Source organism: Physeter macrocephalus, chromosome 5 (genome assembly GCF_002837175.3).
Source record: "Physeter macrocephalus isolate SW-GA chromosome 5, ASM283717v5, whole genome shotgun sequence".
Classification (NCBI taxonomy): domain Eukaryota; kingdom Metazoa; phylum Chordata; class Mammalia; order Artiodactyla; family Physeteridae; genus Physeter; species Physeter macrocephalus.
The window spans coordinates 11,922,595-11,945,523 of record NC_041218.1 but is presented as its reverse complement, the minus strand read 5'-3'; the positions used below and the strand labels follow the sequence as shown (position 1 = coordinate 11,945,523).

Genomic DNA, 22,929 nt, shown 5'->3' with positions numbered 1-22,929 from the left:
GCGGGGGGGGGGGGGGGGGGGGGGGGGGGGGGGGGGGGGGGGGGGGGGGGGGGGGGGGGGGGGGGGGGGGGGGGGGGGGGGGGGGGCGGGGGGGGGGAGGACCTTGCTGCAGCCTCCGGCCGCGGGGCAGGATCAGGGCCCCTTCCTGGGGGAGTTTCCTGCCCCGTCCGCCCTCCCCGCCTCTCCCCGCCCCCTCCCCGGGCCGCTCCTTGTATGGTCTCGGCGCCGCTCTCTCCCCGCCCTCTCCCTCCCTCCCTCTTCCCGCGTCCCTCCCCGCCGGGCTGGAGGCTGCTCGGGACCGGGACGCAGAGTCCGCGGACCCGGCTGCCAGGCGGCCACCCGAGACGCGGCGCGCACGCTCCGGCCCGCGGTGAGGCGCGGGGAGCCGCTCCGCGGCCGCCCACGGGGTCGTGGGGCGGGGGCGCAGAGGGGAGCCGGGCCGGCGAGGGGGTCCTCTGCCCGGCTCGGCGCTGCGTAACCCGGCCACCCACACCCCGCAGCACGGCCTGGCCATGGCGGCCCCCCGCCCGCCTCGCGCGATCTCCGTCTCGGCTCCAGTTTTTTACGCCCCGCAGAAGAAGTTCGGCCCGGTGGTGGCCCCAAAGCCCAAAGTGAACCCTTTCCGGCCCGGGGACAGCGAGCCTCCCTCGGCCGCTGGGGCCCAGCGCGCACAGATGGGCCGCGTGGGCGAGATTCCCCCGCCGCCCCCGGAAGGTATGTGGCCGAGCTTGGGGGCTGGACCTCGGCGGGCGCCGGCCTGGGGGGAGTGGTTTCGGGAATTTGGGGATGTGTGGAGAGGTCGCAGCGGAGGGGGCTGGGCGCAGCCACCGAGTCCCGAACAGATGTTCTTACCTCATCGTGGAGCTCATGGCTGGGGGCCAGGGCTCCTGGGGCTGTTCCAGGTCCCCCGCCGGGGGGTGGAGGCGGGGATGTGGGGCACGAATCTTCCCCTCCGGGTCCGTTTTCCGAAGTGTAATGGGAGATGTACCACTCCTCGGCTGAGCCCCGGCCTTTCCTGACCCAGTGCTCCCAGGGCGTCCTGCGCCCAGCCCCCCACCCCGTTGACTTCCCGTACGCTCCGGGACCCTCGAGAGAGTTATTGGGTTAGGGGTTAGAGCTGCTGCTTCAAGGAAGGGAACTTGAAGGAAGCGTAGAGGGGTCCCTGCTGACTGCCCTCTCTCTCCTTCCAACACCAGACTTTCCCTTACCGCCTCCTCCCGTGCTTGGGGAGGCCGACGACGCCGAGGGCGCTCTGGGAGGTGCCTTCCCCCCTCCCCCTCCCCCGATCGAGGAACCGTTTCCCCCTGCGCCTTTGGAGGAGGAGATCTTCCCTTCCCCACCGCCTCCGCTAGTGGAGGAGGGAGGGCCTGAGGCCCCCATACAGCTCCCACCACAGGTATGGAGGCCTGGGAGAGGCAGCTACAGTGGACACCCCAAGGAAAGGAGAGGAGGGTCCTATCCGCTGACCTCCCCGCATCGCTGCCCTCATGGGGGTGGGGTGGCAGTGGAGAACTGGGATGGGTGCTCTGACCCCTGACCCTCTAGCCCAGGGAGAAGGTGAGCAGTATTGATCTGGAGATCGACTCTCTGTCTTCGTTGCTGGATGACATGACCAAGAATGATCCCTTCAAAGCCCGGGTAAGGGGCAGGAGAGTAGGAAAGGCAGGGCAGGGAGGAAGGGCGTGGGGTGGAGTTATGGAGGGCAGTAGCCTCTCTAAGGCACTTCTCTCTCCCCTCTGCCTTCCCTTGCAGGTGTCATCTGGATACGTACTCCCCCCGGTCACCACTCCGTTCGTTTCCAAGTCCAGTTCTAAGCCTGCAGCTGGGGGCACAGCACCCCTGCCTCCCTGGAAGTCCCCTGCTAGCTCTCAGCCTCTGTCACAGGCTCAGCCTCAGAGCCAGACACACTTCCACGTGCAGCCCCAGCCCCAGGCCCAGCCCCAGGCCGAGGCCCAGCCTCAGGTCCAGCTCCATGTCCAGCCCCAGCCCCAGCCTGTGCCTTTGGCTAACAGCCAGCCCCGAGGTCCCCCTGCCCCGTCTCCAGCCCCTAAGTTTTCTCCAGTGACTCCCAAGTTTACTCCTGTGGCTTCCAAGTTCAGCCCTGGAGCTCCAGGGGGACCCGGGTCACAGCCCATTCAGAAGTTGGGGCCCCCTGAAGCTCCTTCTTCCACTGGCACAGGCCCCCCTCAGCCCCCCAGCTTCACCTCTGCTCAGCAGGAGAAGCCCCAGGTGCAGGAGAAGCAGCACCCAGTGCCCCCAGCGGCTCCAAACTCAAACCAGGTGAGGGAGGGTGGGAAGGCCAGGCTGCCACCGGGCCGCTGGGGCAGGGCTAAGTCAGGAGCCCGGAGGACGGCGGTCCTGGAAAGTGGGGTGGGTGTGGGGTGCTGGGATAGGAGTCTTCAGCCTCTGGGGTTGGAATGGTGGGACAATGGCAAGAGAAAGCGCTGCGGGAGGAGAGCCTGGCAGGGTCTGGGGCTGGGTGGGGCCCGACTGGGAGTGGGGGGTGGGGGTGGGGGGGGGTGCACAGGCTCTGAGTTAGGAGGAGGATTTGGTTGACCTTCCCGTGCGCCCTGCCCCAGAAAGTTAAAGAGGAGGGATGAGATCATCACCAGTCCAACTTCAGATCTTGCCCCTTCTTGGAGTCGTGAGTGAATCTCTGCTCCTCTGAGCGCTTTCACTGCCCGAGGGCCCATCTGGTGATAAGAGTCGCTGGTAAACACTGGCTGAGCCAGCCAGCTTCTGCTCGGTGCCAGGCACTGTGCTCTGTACTCAGGAGGGAAGAGATCGGCAAAGAGGTTGAGCCCGAGGGCGTCAGTGGACCTGGAACAGAATTGTGGCTCACAAGACCCCCAGGCAAGTTAGGTGAACTTTGAGCCTCAGTTCAGTATCCATCCTTACAATGGTTGGGAAGGTTAAGTGAGCTAAAGTGTGGAAAGCGCTGTGGGTCTGTATCCAGCACATGAACGCCCAAAGCAGAACAGCGGTCATTCCTGCCTGACCATTCCTGCCTTCCAGTTCAGGAGACTGATCTTCTGGGCTGAAGGGACCCTGCCAGTCATCTATCTAGTCCAACCAGCCACGGAGTTAACTGACAGCATGGATGTCTGTGTGTGTACAGGCCCAGGGGAGGAAGAGATGCCAAGTGCCAATGAGTTTTGCAGAATCCTATGTTACAGGAACTCCAAACAGGGAGCCAACGTTGAGGCTGGGAAGTTAGGAAAAGGCATCATGGTGCTAGTGTGCCTTGAGCGATGGTGGGACTTAAGGATCCAGAGAGGAGAGGGACGGGCGTTCGGCTGGGAAGAGCGTGAGCAAAACTGAAGGGCACAGGTGTGCCAGGGGCGTCTGGAGGGCGGATGTGGAAGGTCCCTGTGGGGAACTATAGAGCCATGCTTAGGGAGGTGGGTGGGCGCTTGGTGGGAAGGAAATGAAATGGCGCACCCGGGAGCCTGTGGGTCCTGGAGAGGCAGTAATGATTTTTGAGGTGGTGTGTGTCTGGGTGGGGAGGTCTGGTGACAGCCGTGCTTTTGGAAGCTTTTGGGAAAGTTTTTCCAGCAGAGGTGTGGACTAGACGCGGGAGGTCAGCGACGTGTGGGGATTCACTCCTGGGCGACAGTAACATTAGTGGAAATGAAAAATAAGGTCCAGAGAGGAGAGCTTTTACGGAGGAAGACCTTCCAGGCTTGGTAACTGACACAGTTGCAGGAGGAGGGGGAGGAGTTTAAAATAAAAAAAAAAAAAGCCCTGGTGTGTTGGGGAATGACAGTGTTGCGGACAAAATAGAGAAGTCCAGAAGGGGAAATGGTGTGACCGGAAGAGGCGGGTCCAGCTGTCAGCATGTTGGGCAACAGGTTCCAGGAGGACCTTCTTTCAGCTGGAACTGTCATTCAGTTAGAGATGGGGGACGGGTGGCAGGAGAGGGCCTGGGCTTGAGGTGTGCCTGTGTGCAGTGGTTGTATGTGGTGATGATACGGAAGCCCGGGGACACTTACACAGGAAGGGCCGGGTCCCTGGGGAAGGACAGCAGGAGGAGGAGGAGGAGGAGGAGGAGAGTCGCAGGTCAGATACGGAAGCCCGGGGACACTTACACAGGAAGGGCCGGGTCCCTGGGGAAGGACAGCAGGAGGAGGAGGAGGAGGAGAGTCGCAGGTCAGGGTGGCATCTCAGAAGAGAGTGATGGCCGAGGAGGTCTTCAGTGGGGGTCTGAGGAGGATGAGGACCAAAATAAGGCCGGAGATTGGACGATTCAGGAGCTATGTCCTGTGGTGGGGACAGAGTTGAGCAGTGAGTGGATGGTGGGAAAATGCAGTTGCCAGAGAGGCCTGTTCTCAGAGGTTGGCAGGGAGAAGAAGGACCGAGGGAAGGCGTGTGTGTGTGTGTGTGTGTGTGTGTGTGTGTGTGTGTGTGTGTGTGGGCCAGCGCCCAGCTCCTCGGTCACGTAGGAGGTGAGGTCATCTGTGAGAGCCAGGGGGCGACGACGCAGGTGGGGGCTGGAGGAGGTGGAAGGGTTAGGAACAGCTGCTGTGGGGAAGGCGCCTGGAAACCCACGGGAGCCAAATACCAGACAGCCGAGCTGAGGCTGGAGGGCCGGAGGGCGCTGCCGTGTTTGGTGAACTTCCTCTGCAGCATTCAGGGCTCTCTCCACCTACTTTCTGCAGTTGGGAGGCAGAAGCAGGAAGCGGGTGGTGACGTGACCCAGGGTTGAGATTGGATCAGATAAGCGACGGGGGCTGAAGGTGGCAAGAGCGACCATGAGAGCCTTGCAGGAGTCGATGGACGAGGGGCTGGGGCTGGGCTTCGGGGGAAGCAAGCCAGAACGGCTGGATGCAGAAGGCGCATGGAGAGGGTTGGGAGTCAGAGGAACCAACGCCTTTCTGAGCGGGTTCATTCAGCAGGTGTGGATGGGAAAAGGGGGAGGAGGTGACGGTTGGGAGGTCAAGCCCAGGGTCTTGGAGGCAGAGGCCAATAAATCTCAGGTCCAGGGTGTCCCATGGTGGAAGGTGCCTGAGCTGGAGGGACGTTTGGAGCTGTTGGAGTTGCAGAGGTCTGAGTGCCGTGCATGGTGAATCTGGGACGTCAGTGCTCGCAGGCAGAGAGGGAAAACAGTGGCTGGACTGAGTGTGTCGTGGGGGAGCGTGGGTATCCAAGGAGGGCTGATGTCTGACTAGTTCATGCTTCCAAAGAGTGGAAGAGGCGTTTAAGTGGCACCAGAGAGAAAGGGCTGGCCGTGTCCTCTTTGTCTGTCCCCAAGATGCCAGGAAGGGATGACTGGGAGAGGGAGAGGTGACGCTTACGTAGAGGAGGGGGCTTACAGGGGACTTACACAGTCAGTTACGGGCAGGAGGTAGCAGGAGTCTGGGGAAAATGGCTGAGAGCTGGAGCCTCAGTGGATCTGTGCTTCCCCAGGCGGATGCAGCTCTGGATGCAGACAGGTGTGAGGGTGGTGGAGCCAGGGCTGAGGGGAAGGTGGCCACGGGAGGAGGCAGCTGGGAGGCTTTGAGTTCCCGGTGTTAGGGGAGTGAAGGCATGGGCAGGTAGAGCATTCAGTATCGGGGGCCTCGGTCCCGGGTGGACTTAGTAATGGAGACCCACCCAGCATTCCCGTGGGACCGTGTCCTGGAAATGCTGCTACAGGCCAGACAGCCCCTGCAGCGCCTCCTCCCGGGAGATCTCAGGGTTCCTGGCACTGCCCCCCTAACCTCACCCCCACCCCCAGTCTCCAGCTGTCTCAGGATCCCCTAACAGGAGGGCTGGGCTGGCCTAGAGAGTGGCCCTTCTCTGAGGCCTACTGGGGACGGACCGGGGTCAGGTGGTCCAGGAACCCCCTCTAAGGAGGAGCCCCCGGACCTCTTCGTGGGAGCTGGGGGCTGGGCTCCTGCAGACAGCCCTGGGGTTTAACCTGACTCCCGCCTGTGGTGTATCCTCACGCTGACAGGGGGCTGCTCGGCAGCCGGCGGGACGGGTAGGTGTGTGCGCGCGTGTGGGTGCGCACGCTGTCGCGTGCCGGTCTCTTCACGGGGGCCATGTCCCAGCATGCTCTGTGGAGTTGACGCGTGGCCGGGTGTGTTCAGTGCTTCGGTGACCTGAGCTGCTGTGTGCGTGGCCTCCGTCCGCTCAGTCCTTCTGGCCTGCCTGCCACTGCCCAGGGGCTCTGGGCAAAGCAGGTGGAAGGGTCGTCCTCTTCCCCTTACTTGTGTGGCGCTGGGGCTTGGGGAGGGAGGATGAGGGCCTTTTTGGGTCCAGCCAACTTGAGTATCTGGGAAACGGGAGGGGAGTTAGTCCTTTTGGGAAGAAAGCGGGTAAGCCCGCTGGGGTGGGTTCTTGGAGGGCGTGACCCTTCAGAGAGTGTGAGGAAAGTGTTGGGGTTTCAGGTGCGCTCCTCTGGGGCCCCAGGAGCCCTGACTCTGAAAGAGGTGGAGGAGCTGGAGCGGCTGACGCAGCAGCTGATGCAGGACATGGAGCATCCTCAGAGGCAGAACGTGGCCGCCAACGGTGAGCCCGCCGCCCGTCCGTAGGGACATCTCCTCCGTTCCCGTGCTTTCCGCTGTCTGTGGTTCCACTCCCTGCCCAGGCCAGCTCATCCCCTGCAAGCTCCATGCCCTTCGTCCTATTCACTCCCGTCTCTGCGGCTTTCCCAGAGTCCTGTGGCCGGTGTCACCAGCCCCTGGCACGTGCTCAAGCCGCAGTGCGCGCTCTGGGGCAGCTGTTCCACATCTCCTGCTTCACCTGCCATCAGTGTGAGCGGCAGCTGCAGGGACAGCAGTTCTACAGCCTGGAGGGGGCGCCGTACTGTGAGGGCTGCTATACTGTGAGTCAGGGTCGGGCTGGGGACACACGGGGCTCAGGCTGGGGCGGGGGGTGAGGGTGTTGAGCGTGGGGCAGACGTACCCTGGCAGCTGGCCCGTGGGTGCCAGCTCCCTGCCAGCCTCCTGCTGCTGCCCCCTCAGGACACCCTGGAGAAGTGCAACGCCTGTGGACAGCCCATCACTGACCGCATGCTGAGGGCCACAGGCAAGGCCTACCACCCGCAGTGCTTCACCTGTGTGGTCTGCACCTGCCCCCTTGAGGGCACCGCCTTCATCGTGGACCCGGCCAACCGGCCCCACTGCGTCCCCGACTACCACAGGTGAGGACCCACCACCCCCCGCCGGGCTCTTCTCTGGGCGCCAGCTCCCATTTGTCTGGGAGCCAGGCTGCCCCCTGACCCCAAGACCGCTCCAAACCCCTGGACTTGCTTTCTGTCCCCACATCTTGACTGTAGACCCCAGAGACCACGTCTTCTGGACTGAGCTGTCCAGCGGCCTTTGGCCTGGATAGCAAGTCTTGCTGCTGGCTCGCCCCCCTCCCCCGGCCCCGTGGCTCTCTTTATTTTGGGTGTGGTCTCGCATTCAGCACTGTGTGCTGGAGTGACTTCATCTCACACCCAGGCCGGATTCTAAAAGTTCCTTTGGAGATCAGCTGTTTGGAACTCGGGTTTCCCCTTAGAAACGGTGTTTACAAGGTGGCTGTTTGCTCAGGCCAGTGGCAGAATCCCGTGATGTAGCTGAAGGGCGGGAGCGGGAACGCTGCAGGCTCGGATTCCCACCTCTGAGTGTGTGGGAGGCGTACGGTTCAGGGCTCCACCTTGGGTGGCCAGAACGTCACCCCCCTCTGTGCCCCTCAGCAGTTGGGCAGAGGCAGCCACGTGGTGCGGGGTAGGCGAGGGGCAGGGTTCCGGGTATGGGGTCCCAGGTTCGGGGTCCTCTGGGGGTGCTTTCTGCAGGAGCTGCAGGGTGGGTGTGGCAGGGGGTAAGGACCTGGTGGCAGAGGTTCCTGGAGCTGATGGTGCTTCGGGAGGGTGACGGGAGAGGGGGGCAGTTCCCCTGATGAGGGCCACTTACGGTGGCCAGTCTTAGGCCTTTCTGTTGAGCCTCTTCCACCTAGAGATGTGAGGCAAGGCGGGCAAAGAAGTCTGCCATCTCATTTCCCTGCGCTCTTGGGGGCAGCGCCGGTGCCCCTCGCCCCCATTCTGACTCGCGCCCGGCTCTCTGCCCCGCAGGCAGTATGCCCCCAGGTGCTCCGTCTGCACAGAGCCCATCATGCCCGAGCCTGGCCGAGAGGAGACCGTGCGTGTGGTCGCTCTGGACAAGAACTTCCATATGAAGTGCTACAAGTGTGAGGTCGGCCATCGCTTTGGCCCCCTGGGGATGGGAGGTGGCGGGACACTGCTCACCAGCTGAGCGGCGGACGGCGCCGGCCCTGGAGGAAATCGGTGCTGCAGTTTGGAGGGTGGACAGTGGCGGCATCCACGCCCGCCCAGCAGAGATGCTTCCCCGTCACTCCAGGACAGCGGGGTGTGGGTCCTCTGTGAGGTCACTGCGTTTCCGATAAACCAAGAAAGGGGACCGACCGGTGGGAGGGAAGCGTGTTGTTTCGTTTTGGTAGGGCTGGGGGGTCTCAGTGAGGTGAAAGCAGAGTCAGAATAGAGGTGAGACAGGTAGGAGAGGCCGCGCACCCTTTACTGGGGTGGGCGCCTCGGAAGCGGCTCTACCCACTGCCCGTCCTGGGGAGAGTCCTGGGGGACAACGGTGAGAGTGTGGTGATGGAAGTGGGGATAGGAGTGGAGGCGGCTGTGATCTGGGGGACACAGACAACGAGGGCATGGCTGAGCCGTGAAGCATCCAGCCCTGCTAATTTAAAGAGGGGAGGCGGGGGGCTTAGGGGGCCTCCCCGCCGGTGCGCTCTTTTTCCTTCTCCCAGGACTGTGGGAAGCCGCTGTCCATCGAGGCGGACGACAACGGCTGCTTCCCCTTGGAGGGCCACGTGCTCTGCCGGAAATGCCACACCGCCAGGGCCCAGACCTGAGTGCGGACTGGCCCCCTTCCTGACTGCACATCCATTCCCCATTAGCAGACCACCCACAATGAGAACACCTCCCCCCTTCACCCTCCCCACAGCTAGTTTTTGATGTCGAGCCCCTCCCTCCCTACCAGACCCCACCCCAGGATCCCTTGTGCCCTGATTCAGGGCCCCGACATGGCCTAGGGCTGCAGAGTCCCAGCCCTGGGGTCCAGTCCTCCCCGATCCTGCAGGGACCACCCACCATCGTCTAGGTACCCCACCTGAGGGGGCACCAGACCGAGCGCTGCTGCTTTCACTGCTGCACCGATGCCCTCAGCTGGCCCTCGAGCAGCCTCTTATTCTGCTTGCTGAGGGCCAGGAAACGCCCTGACCTGCTGGGAGGCTGGGCTGGGCTCACCAGCCTGGACGTTCCCACCCACCCCTGTGCTGCCAGGTTGTGGCTACAGCTACAAATAAAAGACGTTTTCCAGAATTTTTAGTAGTTGACTCTTTTGTGCCTACAGCCCCCGAGGGTGAGATGGAGGAGACAGAGGGATAAAAACCCTGGGGTAGGGCTTCCCTGGTGGCGCAGCGGTTGAGGGTCCGCCTGCCGATGCAGGGGACACGGGTTCGTGCCCCGGTCCGGGAGGATCCCACGTGCCGCGGAGCGGCTGGGCCCGTGAGCCGTGGCCGCTGGGCCTGCGCGTCCGGAGCCTGTGCTCCGCAACGGGAGAGGCCACAGCAATGAGAGGCCCGCGTACCGCCAAAAAAAAAAAAAAAAAAACAACCCTGGGGTAAAGTTGAAAATTCAGTTTCTGTTTATTTACGAAAATATATATGTATATGTAAATAATATATATTAAGCCCTCCCCCAACTCCCACAATTATCTTTTTACTTCTACCCCTCCCCCCTTTTTAAAACAATGGGCTTCCTGGCTCCAGAGGCGGTTCCTCGGGGAAGGGGGGGCAGGAGTAGCACCGAAGTCCTACGTCTGGCGGGGCAGGTCGAGGGACCATGGTCCCATCCTTGCTCCCTGAGGACAGGGTGGGTGAGGGCAAGGCTCAGTCCCTGAACCCCTGAATACTGCAAAGAATGCGCTTCTGGTGTGCCGGCAGTGTGATCCCCATCTGCGCCAGGTCCCTGTGGGCAAGGAGAGGGAATCGGAGTCTTGGGCCTCAAACCCCAGCAGCCCTCCCCTGCCCGGGCCCCCAGGGTCCTCACTCGGCCGTCAGATCCAGCACACACTCCATGGTGTCCAGCCCGGCGGAGTGGAAGTGCAGGATGTAGCGTTTCATTCGGATGGACTCCAGCCATTCAGCCACGCTCCGGTAGGGGATCCCATCTGAGCCGCTCAGGCTGGGCAGGCGAAGGGTCACCCTGTGGGACGTGGGCTACCTCAGTCACACGCGGGGGGATGCAGGGCTCTCCTGAAACTGGGGCTCTGCCTCTCTGCATCTGCAGGCAGCATTCAAGTTGGGTGTCTGAGCACAGAGATTATCTAGACTTTGTGGATTAGCCCGGCCATTGTCAGTGAACCCATTTCCTGGCCAGTTTCCTGGCAACAGCAACGGGCAGGCTGACAGTCCTGCTGCACTGACAGACCTGGGGCAAGTGGCAGCCTTGGAGTTCCAAACGGAAGGTACCACCAGCCCATCTGCACTGCAGTGGCCAGCTTTGGGCAACTGATGGGGGCCAGTAAAGACATGAAGTGTCAACTATCCCAGCTGAGAGGAAGCAGGAAGACGAGGTGAGCAGAGGCCCTGCAAGGCCGGTGTGGTCTCGGCTTTTTTCAGGGTGGCCCCCCGAGTTCTGGGAGCAGCCCCCTGCTTGCCACCTCCAAACTTGGCTGTTATTCTTGCACTCTGACACCCACAATACAAGGAGTGTTCCTGTCCTAAAGCCAGCCAGAGCCAAAAAACCATTAGTAAAGTAAATCTGCTGGGGGAAAAATATCCAACATTCCAGAAAGATTAGCACATGCGGTCTCCAGTGTATAAGGGAGTTGTGCTCCAAAAGATAGTTTCAAAAGTTGGAACTTGGAGCACATTTTCTCCCAGAAACAAGGTTATATATGGTGGTTTGATACAGAGGCCAGCACGCCAGGGCTGGTTTACCCGATAAAGCATTTGAAGCCTTGCCCGTCTCTCCCATCTTACCCCCTGCAAACAGGAGTTGATTCTTCTCCATATTCTGGCAATGTTTTTGGTAAAATGCAATGATCTTGTCCCTCCCGTGGACAGTTTTTAAAAATTGGTCAGTAGTTCTCTAGGCTCAGGATAAAGTCCAAACTTCTCTGCACCCTGCACTATTTGCAATTGGCATGCCCTCAGCTCCCCAACCCTTGCTGGCTACAGGATCTGGGCGCCTTCCCAGATGCCACAAGGTTGCCCCTCTCAGTCACGACATGCATTCCCCGTCTGGCTCTCGTTGCTTTCTCTGCCATCCCTCCCCCATTCTAAGTGACCAAGCTCCCTGGAGCAGGTATCAGGTTGGCAGATGCTTATATGTACTTTGCATCTTAGTGTGTTTGCTTCCTATCTTCCATCAGACCAGAGCTATCAAGGGTGAGACACCGCACCTCCTCCATCAGAGCGCTCTCTTCCCAAAGGTGCAGATTTGGGGCTGCCTCCTATGGCTGACTCTGTCGGGAGCTCCACAGGCCCAGCGCTTGATGGATGTGGCCAAATGTCCATTTCCATTCTCCTAGATCTGCCCTCCCCAGGGTGGTTACCTGGGATCAAAGTTGGCAATGGTTCGCAGGGAGTGGGGGTTGGCATGCAGATGCTCCAGCTGTGCCTTCAGCCGGTGGAAGGGGGGCCGACGGGCACAGTCATAGGCCCAGCAGTTCTTCATGAGTTCATAGAGGGGGGCGGGGCAGTCCACGGGCGGGGGCAGCCGGTACCCATCCTCAATGCTCTTCATTACCTGCAGCGAGGAAGAGGGTAAGAAGCTAACCCGGCAAGGCCATGAGGAAGCTCTGTGCACACAAGATCGTTGCAGTGGAGCCTCTAGACCCCCTGACCAGGATGGCTATAGTCCAGACAACAGGGCGTGCGGCGAAGGGGACGGGTGGATAGGAGTGCAGACAAACTGCGGGTCAGAAAGAAGAAATGAGGCTATTTGCAGGAAAGGGCCGTGGAGGATTTGGGGAGGGCATGAGGTGCGTGAGAAACACCTGGGCTCACCTCCTGATTGCTCATCTCCCCATAGGGCTTGTCCCCAAAGCTGAGCACCTCCCACATCACGATCCCAAAGCTCCACACGTCGCTGGCCGTGGTGAAGATCCGGTGGGCAATGGCTTCGGGGGCTGTCCAACGGATGGGGATCTTTCCCCCCTAATAGGACACGTGGGGCAGAAGGCTGATGTGTTTCAGGGCACAGAAGGGCATGGGAAGTAATTGTGTCCACATGGACACGCACCGCGTACTCTGTACATACTGACTGTACGTACGGCATGTAAGTGTGTGTGTGTGTGTGTGTGTGTGTGTGTGTGTGTGTGTGTGTGTGATATGATCCCAAAGCTCCACACGTCGCTGGCCGTGGTGAAGATCCGGTGGGCAATGGCTTCGGGGGCTGTCCAACGGATGGGGATCTTTCCCCCCTAATAGGACACGTGGGGCAGAAGGCTGATGTGTTTCAGGGCACAGAAGGGCATGGGAAGTAATTGTGTCCACATGGACACGCACCGCGTACTCTGTACATACTGACTGTACGTACGGCATGTAAGTGTGTGTGTGTGTGTGTGTGTGTGTGTGTGTGTGTGTGTGTGTGAGATAAGTACAAGGCTCTAACCTGGGTTTCATAGGTGCCATCAAAGTTGTCCAGGAGGCGGGTCAGGCCAAAGTCAGACACCTTGCAGCACAGGTTCTGACTCACCAAGATGTTCCTGGCGGCCAGGTCCCGGTGGACATAACTGCGGTCGCTGAGGTAATTCATGCCAGATGCTATGCCCTGCAGCATGGCCACCAGCTGCCCAGGGACCAGCTGGTCCTCCTGCTCCTGCAGCAGGGAGTGGGCAAGGTAGGGGATGGGCTGGGTTTCCTCTTCCTGGACCCAGAGCCAATGCCCAGGGCTCCGTGGCTCATCCCCCCTCCAAGCTGGTCCTCCGCCCTCCTTACCCTCAGGAAGGCATCCAGGGCTCCATTCTGCATAAACTCCGTGATGATCATGATGGGCTTTCCTGAGACACAAAGCACACATCACACGGCAGCCTCCACCCCGTCTCCACCCAGAACCAGACTTCCTGCCTCGGACAGCACACGGCCCCTCCACTTCCGGTGGTCTCACCCCTCCTCTACCACTCCCTCCCCGCCCGCTCTTGGACACCACCCCTCGCACTCTTTGTGACAACGCCTTCCAGGTGCAGAATGTGCGGGTGGTTGAACTGGCCCATGATAGTTGCCTCTCGAAGGAAGTTCCACCAGTGGCCATCGGGAGATGTGTCTTTCAAGGTCTTGATGGCCACAGTCTTGGCATCCTGGCTGGGGATTCTCAGGGACCCTCGATATACTTCCCCAAACTCTCCTGGGTGGAAAGAAAACAGGGTCATGGCCAGATGCACCGTCAGGCTCCCCAGGGGGACGGGCAGCGATATCTCCAGTCCTCCAGTTCCCTTTTCTTCTCTGGACCAGAGGATCAGAAACATGGTGTACCTTCCTCCCTGAGACAAGGGCTTGGCTGTACTTCCCAGGGCCAGGGGCCGGGAGTCTGGAACAGGAGGGCAGCTTTGCAAACTGTTCGGCACTGCCTCCCCGGTTAGCAGAGTTCTGATACTCGGGAGGTGCTGGGTGAGTGGGGGTTGTGCAGCGGGGCTGGGTTGTGTTCACGAAGGGCAGGCTGGTCAGGGCCAGTACACAAGTGACCGGGGAGGCTGACCACTGCCGCCTCCCTTCCGCAAGCTCCTCCGGTCACTTGGCCACACGATCAGCAAAGACACTGCTGAGCTTTGTTCTCTGTTCAGATCCATTTTCCCTGGTGACCCAAGGGATCGGGGCAGCCCAAGGACACTGGGCCCCCGGTGGGGTGGAATGTGGGGCTAGGGAGGCTCTGAATCCCTCCCCTGTTTGGGAACCATCTGAGAATAGCCTGAGCCTGGGCGGCGCGACCCCTCTCCTGACGAAGATGATGTGTTTAACGCTCTTTGTCAGAAATTCCACAACCACAAAAGCAGATGGTGCAGGAGGCAGGAGCCGCTCCAGGACACCTGATAAGGGGGTTAACACATGAACACAGTGGTTGCAGGGCAGGGGGTAGAGCCGGGAGGAAACTCATCTGGGAGCTCTTGGGCCAGAGGAGAGGCCGGCTGGGCTCCACAGGGAAGGGCCGGAAGGAAGGGGCCTGCTGGCCGCTCTGTGCGCCGCACAGAGGGGGCCACAGGGCTCACCTTCCCCTATGACGGTGTCCACAACCAGCCAGGCCGGATTGAGCTCCTGCATGAAGTCCAGGGCTCCCTGGGCAGGGTCCTCATACGCCTGGAGGTCCACGTAAGGCTTCAGCCACAGCTTGTCCTCTGCGGGGAGAACAGGGAGGGCTCAGCCCAACTCCAGGGCTCAGGAGTCCTGTCCCGGCTGAAGGGAAAGACAGTCTCTATCCTCAGCAACGACGTCTCCATAGCCCAGCCACTCCTGCTGCTGTCCACACACAAAGCTCGTGTGTCCTCACCATCCGGGGCCCGGAGCGGTGGGCCGGAACCCAGGCCCCACAGCGTGTTCACGGCCTCGAGTTACCCAATGGTCCCGTGGCTCACTGACCCGAACTGCCTGCCTCCCGCCTCCCCGCAGTTCACCACACTCCTTCGGTCACTCACAGCTCGCTCACATTCCCAGGCGAGCCTCGCGCCCGCTCTGTTACTTGCATGGTCCCTAGACACCCCCTTTTGTGGGGCGCCTAACGAGGCGACCGGCAGGAAGCCCACGTGCCTGGGAGGGCTTCAGGGAGCCTGCGGCCATCCCCCTCCCAGCCAGCCTCGGCCCACAGACCCCGCCAGGGAGGACGAGGAAGGCTGCCTGGAGCCCGGGTGTCGGTACAGTGGCACCGACAGCTACCGGGCAATCGCGCACAGCCTCCGCGGGACTGTCGGTGCGAAGTTAATTAACCAGAGTTAATTAAGCAGCAAAACACAAGAGCCCTGGGGACAAGAGAGCCCACCTGTGCCCCCAGAGCTGTCCTAGCAAATGTGGGTCCCTCGGTCCCGTCCCAACACACACGCGTGTGCACACACAGGCGCTCCTGGCTCACCCCTGTCCCCACCAGCGACACGATCACGCTGCCTCTGCTGCCTCTGGGGCCGTCGCCGCTGAGCTTTCCTGTGAGGGTTGGGGACCAGGTCCTTCAGGGGCCCAGGACCACCTCCGGGGCCCAAACGCGCTGCAGCTGAGATCTCCCCAGAAACAACAGGGGGTGGGGAGAGGGTGGTGCGGGGACACTTTGGTACTAGGGGATGGGAGGGCTGTTGGGCCACGTTCAGGAGCTGCTGCCGGGGCAAAGGGACCCAGGGCGGTGGAAGCGGGGGCAAAGCAGGAACAGCACCTGGAACGGAAGACGAGCATTCCGAGAAGCAGAGCCACACCCAGCAGCAGCCCAAAGATGATGGCCACGATCTCTCCTCCAGTCACGACCCTGGAAACTATAGGCACGTGGGGTGAAGAAGTCTGGGGGTGCTCAGAGCCCACAGGGATGATGGAGGCTGGCAGGGCACACGGTGGGGGGGGGGGGGCGGTCTCTCGGCGGCTTTGGGTGTGCATTCCCCAACCAGGGAGATGGGTGTGAGTGTGGGTGAGAGAGCCTGCGGAAAGGGCCCCACCCAGGGACCACCAGCTTGCTCTGTCTGCCAATGGACACTAACCTGAGGGCTTAGGAGACTGGACAGGATGCTGGCTGGTGGTATACAGCATCAGAATGTGTGTCTGAGGAGGTGTGGTGTGGCTCTGCACGGGGCTGTCCGCCCAGGCAGCGTCTACGTGCGCGCGCGCGCGCGCGCGTGTGTGCGTGTGTGTGTGTGTAGACAAAGAAGGAAGATCACTGACTGGAACAGGGTCTGAGAAACCTCAGGGGGATGACAGTCGCATGTGTGTTTGGGGCAGAACACAGAGTAACCCACCCACCTGGTGGGCTGGTCCGAAAGTGTGGTGTGTGTGTGTGTGTGTGTGTGTGTGTGTGTGTGTGTGTGTGTGTGTGTGTAGACAAAGAAGGAAGATCACTGACTGGAACAGGGTCTGAGAAACCTCAGGGGGATGACAGTCGCATGTGTGTTTGGGGCAGAACACAGAGTAACCCACCCACCTGGTGGGCTGGTCCGAAACTCATGGTCAGGGGAGAAGGGGCCAGGGCCCAGAGGGGTCACCATCCGGACTCTGACGGTGTACGTGGTGTCTGGCTGCAGTTCAGTCAGCAAGACCCAGGGCTCTAGAACCATCTGGTACCGTTCTTCATCCTGTGGATGGGGACTCGGGTTACCTGGGCCGTGCCAAACCAGAGCTGGGGGAGGAGAAGGGCAGTCCTGGGAGCGCGTGGGAGGGGTGGGTTGCGGCGTGATCAGGGTAGGGCTCTTCACAGGGCTCCGTCCTGAGAAAGCCACACGGTTCACCGCGGGCAGCTTTCTCCCATCCTGCGTCCCAGGCGAGGAACGCCGCGGTGCGCCCGGGCACGACAGCGGAGGTGCTCTGCCGCGTGCTCACCTGGTTCAGCACGTGCAGCTCGTAGCTGAGGTTCCCCCCGGGGCTGCGAGGCCGGGACCCCGCCCAGGTCAGCTCCAGCTGCCGCGGCGCCTTCTTCACCAGCCTCAGGGACAAGCCTGACAGGGTCTCTGCGAGGCCAGAGGGAGGAAATCACTTAAGAAGCCCCTCCTTGCTTCCTGCTCATCTATTTGTCCCTGCGGTCCTGTGCCCTCCGGTCCCCTCCAGGCCCTGCCGGCCCCCCAGGCCCCTCACCTGCATGCCCCATGCTGATGATGAGTGAGGCGCTGGCGGGCTTGGAGGCACCCAGCTCCGACACTCCGTTCTGGGCTTCAACGTTAAAGGTGTAGTTGGCGTCGGGCTCGAGGCCGTCCACGCACACAGCGGCCGTCGTGAGCCCGCTGGGCCCCGGGGAGAAGCGCACGCTTCCGCCGCAGGGCTGGCAGGGCTCCCCGTCCAGCGCTGCTCCCCGACACCGAGAACACCCCACGTCGTATCTGACATCCTCGCGTCCCCCCAGGTCTACTGGGGGCTCCCAGCGCAGGGAGAGCTGAGTCCCCGAAACAGAGAAGCTCAGGTTTCGGGGGACGGAGGGGGGACCTGTGGGAGGAGACAGGCCATCAGTAGGAAGCAGCACGGCCCTCACCGGAGCTGCTGGCCCCTAGCCTTCTCCCAACCCCGCTTCTCCAAGTCCTCCGCGGCCTCTGCCCGGAGATTCGATTCCTAGTGGGGAAAAGATAGCTGAACCGCATCTCTGCGTTCTTCCAGGGAGAGCAGGGGTGCGCGCCGGGGGCGCTCAGTGGCCGGCACCCTGGATGGCCCCCGATAGCTGATAGGCTCTGGAAAGTTCGGATCCCAACACGGTTTAGCCAAGGTCCTGCACCTCGTCACGGCGGCCTGGCCCCGGCCCCGGACTCACGCGTGCACGCCGCGGCGGGGCCCTCCCCAGGGACGCGGTAGTGTCCGCTCTCGCAGGTGCACACGGTGGCCCCTTCAGACTCGGCTGTGCTGTGTTCGGGGCACTTGAGACAGCCGGGCGTGTCCACGTCAGCCCGGTAGGAGCCTTTCGGGCAGGCTGGAGAGAGAATGACACAGAGCCAAGGTTGTCCAGTGTTTTACCGGGAGAATCACACCCCTCCTGCAAATCGCTTGTGCTGGGAACACCCCTGCGTGTGTCTCCCTAGGGCCTTTGGACGCTCTGTTTAAAAATCACTGAGATGGAGCGTCGGCTTCCTTCCTTCCCTTGGCACCCGGTAGACCCTCCCCCGAGCGGCCCCTCCAGGTTCTTACCACCTCTTCGAGTCTCCTTACCAAGGCAGCCCTCGACACCGCCGCCTTCCTCGTAGCCAGGCTCACAGTGGCACCGCCCCACTGGCACCAACCACTGGCCGTCGGGGCTGCAGTGCATGCGGGGTGCACCCGAGGGGCCAGGGGTGACGTGGGCGTGGGGCAAGCAGGTCCCTGCCACTTCGGCCAACCCGCCTGGTCCGGGGAGAGTGTCGGGGAATTGGGCCAAGCCGTGCACAGTCTCAGGGCAGCGCTGGTAGAAGACCCGGACAGACACCAGGGCCACACAGGCACCCGGGTTGTGGAAAGCGAGGTAGAGGCCTCGGCGGGTCAGGTGGCCCAAGGAGCAGCGCTCCACGTTCAGTTTCACGGCTCCAGACGCAAGGTCTCGAACGGTGAAGCTCTGGTCTGCAGCCACTGTGGTTACCTGGGAAGGAGGCGTGGGGAAGAGGGAAAAATGGCAAAGTCATGATTCATTCCCACGTAACAGAAACGACTGTTTGCTTAATACTTTGCAGTTTACACGGGCATAAACAGAGGGCTGGTGACACAGGAGCTACCGAGCCAAGCATTTTTATGTGCATTACACTGTCGAGTCTGTGCAATAATCCTACAAGGTGGGATGCATCACCTTCCTCATTTGACAGATGAAGAAACTAAGGCTAAGAGAAGGTGAAGACCTCGGACGAGATGACACAGCTACTACATGGGGGGGCTGGGATTGGAACCCAGCTGTGGGATGCTACAGCCCAGATAATTTCCACTATTCAAAGGTGTTCCTGGGCTTCCCTGTTGGCGCAGTGGTTGAGAGTCCGCCTGCCGATGCAGGGGACACGGGTTCGTGCCCCGGTCCGGGAGGATCCCACATGCCGCGGAGCGGCTGGGCCCGTGAGCCATGGCCGCCGAGCCTGCGCGTCCGGAGCCTGTGCCCCGCAACGGGAGAGGCCACAGCAGTGAGAGGCCCGCGTACCGCAAAAAAAAAAAAAAAAAAAAAAAAAAGGTCTTCCCAACCTTAGTGCCAGCGAGGTGATCAGTTATAAAGTGTGTCATCGTTAATTTATTACTAATAACAAACTTTACAACAGCTGCTCTTTGGAAAAAAGTGAGAGTACATCCTATAATAATATGTTCCCTTCTCTTTTGCATTCCAGTATGTTTTCTTGAGTAGGAAAGAAAGGGAAGGGATTAAAAAGTAGCCTGCAGAGAACTGTCTTCCTACACAACTCTAGGGATGCTCATGGGCGCGTGCCACACACGAATGTAGTGAGCATGGACGGAAAAAGTCCAAATACCTCTCCCCTGCCTCCACCATGCCATGCTCTTATCTCAGCGGAGGCTTGTAAAAGCCTCTCAAATAGATGAGGCTGGCAGTCATACTATTAATAATAAAATATTATTATCACTACTTTAAGCCAAGGAAAAACAGCTCAGAGAGGTTAAGTGGCACGCCCCATGTCGGGACACAGCTCAAAAGGTGCTCAAATCCAGACCTTCTGGTTTCTAGTCCCACATTCTTTCCACTATTCCACACCTACGCTCTCTTCCTGTTTCTGCCACCTTCTGTTTTTCTGAGCGGAACGGGGTCATGGAAGGGAGTGGGGCAACGATCAGTGTCAGGGCTGAAATGGCCCCGAGGGGTAGAAGCACCTTCTGGAACAGGGGCCGCCGGAGCTGAATGCCCACATCCTGGTCACTCTCCATGTACAGGAGGTTGAAGGTCTCTTTGCAGCCCAGAGGCCCAGCTTCCCCGGGGAAACTCTTGCAGTCCCGCACGGTGAACTGCAGCTCCACGTGGACACGCGAGGCCTCCTCCCCCCGGTAGATCCAATTGGAGCGAAGCCAGTGGTCAGTGTCTCCGCTTTCTTGCACTGGGCAGTCCTGGTACATGTACAGTGGTGTCCCGTTCAGTATCTGCTGCACCTCACTCCACTGCGAGAGGAGAACAAGCGTCAGCCTCCAAGTCATCATCACCTGTCCCCCAAACGCTCACTTTCTAGAATGGATGGCGGGGAAGCTGGTGTCAGAGCTGCCCAGGTTCACGCTACTTGTCCTGCCCTCTCCCCAGCCCCCGGCCCCAGGATAGTAGGTTAAATGTTTAGGGTCGGAGATTTATTTGGATATAGCATGGGCGAGACCACACCCCCTTGACAACCCTGGCCAGCTCTGGACCCTTCAATGAGCCCACTCCGACTGCAAGAGTATGAACACCATTTTTACCAACGGCAGAGCTGTCAGGTACCCCAAAGGCAGATTTTTGTAGCAAAAGCTCATGCACAAAAACTTTCTGCCTATTTGTTCAGAGACGAGGAGACTGCGTTTAGTATTAAGGCCTCTGACCTTTGGAGGGTGAGAACAAGCATAAACCTCCTCTGTATGAGGGAATCTCACTCTCTCCAATATTCCTTCCAGTAACAGCCAGCCACTATCAAAATCAACAACGGAAAGAGCTGGTTGGACCCCTAGATACCATCCAGACCATCCTCCTTAACTTCTTTTACATTTAATCTTAATAATAATAACGGCCAGCACTAATGTAGCGCTTACCATGGGCCAGTCACTATTCTAAGCACTTTCGATGAGGAAACTGAGTCACAGTGAGGTTAAAGGACGTATTGCCCAAGGCACCAGCTATTAAGAGGAGGAGCTGGGAGGTGCACCCAGACACTCTAAGTTCCAGAGTTTATGCTCTTAATCATTATGCCTCTATGTGCTTATTACAAAAAGTCAAAGAATAATAACTTACATATAACAAGAAGTGAAAGTCCTCCCATCCATCCACCCATTCCCAGATCATTTTCAGTGCCTCTGGAGAAACATTTGAATGTTTTTTCATGTGCGTGTGTTTTTAACATAATTTTAAAAAATATACAAGTGTTATTCTATAACCTACTTTTTTTTCTAACGAATAAAAATCTTTGAAAGATATCCACAAGAGTATATGGATCTACCTAATTTTTTTTAGCAATCCATAAAATAGTATCCCACTGTATGGATGTACCATAATTTATTTAATCATTCATCTATTGTTGGACATTTAAGCACCTTCTAGTGATTTTTTACTTTTTAAGTAAACATGTACAGATTCCTGTAAGATTTCTGTAGACCTGCTGTATCAAAGGGTAAATATAGTACAAATTTTATAAGAAGATACTGCCAAATTTTCCTCCACAAAGGCTTTATCAATTTACACTTTCACCATGCAGGAGGGCGCATTTTCTCAAAACCTCATCAACAGTGGATATTAATGAGCTTTTTACTTTTGGCAATCTTATGGACAAAACAGCTTCTGGCCATTTTAATTTACCTTTCTTTGAGGAGGAGGTTGTGCATTTCTCCTTTGTTCATTGTCTATTTGTATTTTTATGCAGTTATGTATTTAAAACTTTGCCTGATATTCTACTGTTATCTTTTGAGTGTTCATTTGGATGATCTTTTTTTTTTTACATTATAGACATTAATCATTTGCTTGAAATGCATATTTCATATATTTTCTCCGTCATGCCATTTAATTTTGCTAATGATGTCTGTGATGTTGACATACTTAAAAAATTTTTACATAATACCATTTATCTTCTTTCCTTTTTGTGCTGTGTATTTTGCTTGGGAAGCTCTCCCATCCCAAACTTATAAAGGTCTTCTATATTTCTCCTAACATTCTTTTAGGTTTGGTTTTTGGGTTTAGACTTTAATCTTCCTAGAATTAATTTTGTTGTGTGTAGAGTGTGAAGATGTAACTTTACCTTCTTCCTTTTTAAAAAAAAAAATTATGGACACCAAATTGTCAGTTTATTGACTAGTCTATACTTTCCGCATTGATTTGCAATTCCAATGTTATCACATACTAAAATCTCAAATATGCGGGTTTGGGGACTTTCTATTCTGTTCCATTGATCTGAATATTCTCGTGCAATGCCAAATGTTTTAATTATAATTGATGTACTGTATGGTACGTTCTGATATCTGGTAGGACAAGTTTCCTATTTCATTATTCTTCTTTTTTCAAAAGAATTCTCAGACATTCTTTTTTTTTTTTTTTTTTTTTTTTTTTGCGGTACGCGGGCCTCTCACTGTTGTGGCCTCTCCCGTTGCGGAGCACAGGCTCCGGATGTGCAGGCTCAGCGGCCATGGCTCACGGGCCCAGCCGCTCCGCGGCATGTGGGATCCTCCCGGACCGGGGCACGAACCCGTGACCGCTGCATCGGCAGGCGGACTCTCAACCACCGCGCCACCAGGGAAGCCCCCTCAGACATTCTTAAGTATATTCTCTGCCAGATGAATTTAAGAAGCTCTCAAATTCTACAAAGTATTCCATTGATATTTTGGTTGCAACCCCCTTATTTTATAAAGAAGAGACTGAGGCCCATAGAAAGTTCACTTTCCCAAGGGTTTTCATTGCTACTTACAGCTTTGGGAAAAGGCGAGAAAAAGCACCATTAACTAAAGTCTGGGGTGGCATGGGGGCAGGGGCAGAAGTATATGTTGCTGTGAGGCACGTATTTTTGTACTAAGTTAGGGAGTTCAAAGATCAGACAAGGGGTGTCCAGGCTGCAATGATAGAAGGCACCTAGAGCCTGTTCTTAGGAAGAAGCTGTGACGGGGAAGCCGGAGTGGAAGGCTTGGGGTGGAGGTCAGGTGGAAAGGTGGTGGGGGGTTCATGCGCAGCTCATTAGCTAGACCACCAGGGCTGCAGCTGGACCAGGAGCAGATGTTCCCAGCTATAACTCGCCTCCCCCAGTTCCAGCAGTGACAGATGGGGGAGAAGCAGCTGCCCAGGATCAGCAACAAGGATCCTTTCACTTATCACTCTGGTTGCTGGCTGCTACATAGGTACATTCTGGGGAGCGTGAATCTGAATGTGTGTGTGTGTGTGTGTGTGTGTGTGTGTGTGTGTGTGTGTGTTTTGAAAAGATGGGGAGGGGTAGAGGGGGGACAAGGCAGACAGTGGGAATGTGACTGCTGCTGTCTCCTTGCCTTCCTAGTTCACAGCTGTTTAGCTTGGGGCTTCCCTGGTGGCGCAGTGGTTGAGAGTCCGCCTGCTGATGCAGGGGAAACGGGTTCGTGCCCCGGTCAGGGAAGATCCCACATGCCGCGGAGCGGCTGGGCCCGTGAGCCATGGCCGCTGAGCCTGCGCGTCCGGAGCCTGTGCTC

The 22,929-nt window shown here is 58.5% G+C and overlaps 2 protein-coding genes across 2 annotated transcripts in view; one reads left to right on the top strand and one right to left on the bottom strand.

Annotated features, from left to right (window-relative positions):
* The first annotated feature begins 248 nt into the window (after positions 1–248).
* On the top strand, positions 249–9,313 carry ZYX (zyxin). The gene is made up of 10 exons (XM_007111046.4): positions 249–370; positions 501–714; positions 1,197–1,396; positions 1,546–1,638; positions 1,753–2,280; positions 6,372–6,492; positions 6,639–6,808; positions 6,948–7,126; positions 8,039–8,159; positions 8,740–9,313. The coding sequence occupies exons 2-10, from the start codon at positions 513–515 to the stop codon at positions 8,842–8,844; spliced, it is 1,719 nt and encodes a 572-aa protein (XP_007111108.2). The 5' UTR covers positions 249–370; positions 501–512; the 3' UTR covers positions 8,845–9,313.
* Positions 9,314–9,407: 94 nt separating this feature from the next.
* EPHA1 (EPH receptor A1) overlaps positions 9,408–22,929 on the bottom strand; it is a 16,168-nt gene continuing 2,646 nt past the window's right edge. The window contains exons 3-18 of the mRNA XM_028489649.2: positions 19,429–19,710; positions 17,806–18,208; positions 17,414–17,569; positions 16,750–17,094; positions 16,498–16,625; positions 16,103–16,253; positions 15,350–15,446; positions 15,059–15,126; positions 14,205–14,330; positions 13,160–13,345; positions 12,940–13,001; positions 12,614–12,820; positions 12,007–12,156; positions 11,553–11,746; positions 10,043–10,198; positions 9,408–9,961 (exon numbers count right to left, since the gene is read on the bottom strand). Coding sequence (XP_028345450.2) covers positions 9,883–9,961; positions 10,043–10,198; positions 11,553–11,746; positions 12,007–12,156; positions 12,614–12,820; positions 12,940–13,001; positions 13,160–13,345; positions 14,205–14,330; positions 15,059–15,126; positions 15,350–15,446; positions 16,103–16,253; positions 16,498–16,625; positions 16,750–17,094; positions 17,414–17,569; positions 17,806–18,208; positions 19,429–19,710 — 2,790 coding nt within the window. The 3' untranslated portion in view covers positions 9,408–9,882. The remainder of the gene's footprint in view (positions 9,962–10,042; positions 10,199–11,552; positions 11,747–12,006; positions 12,157–12,613; positions 12,821–12,939; positions 13,002–13,159; positions 13,346–14,204; positions 14,331–15,058; positions 15,127–15,349; positions 15,447–16,102; positions 16,254–16,497; positions 16,626–16,749; positions 17,095–17,413; positions 17,570–17,805; positions 18,209–19,428; positions 19,711–22,929) is intronic.

Excerpts from the sequence above, each read along its gene's own strand:
- ZYX (XM_007111046.4), top strand. The coding sequence starts at position 513 with ATGGCGGCCCCCCGCCCGCCTCGCGCGATCTCCGTCTCGGCTCCAGTT. Across the intron at positions 1,397-1,545 it reads CCATACAGCTCCCACCACAG|CCCAGGGAGAAGGTGAGCAG; the intron begins GTATGGAGGCCT and ends CTGACCCTCTAG. Across the intron at positions 6,493-6,638 it reads GCAGAACGTGGCCGCCAACG|AGTCCTGTGGCCGGTGTCAC; the intron begins GTGAGCCCGCCG and ends CGGCTTTCCCAG.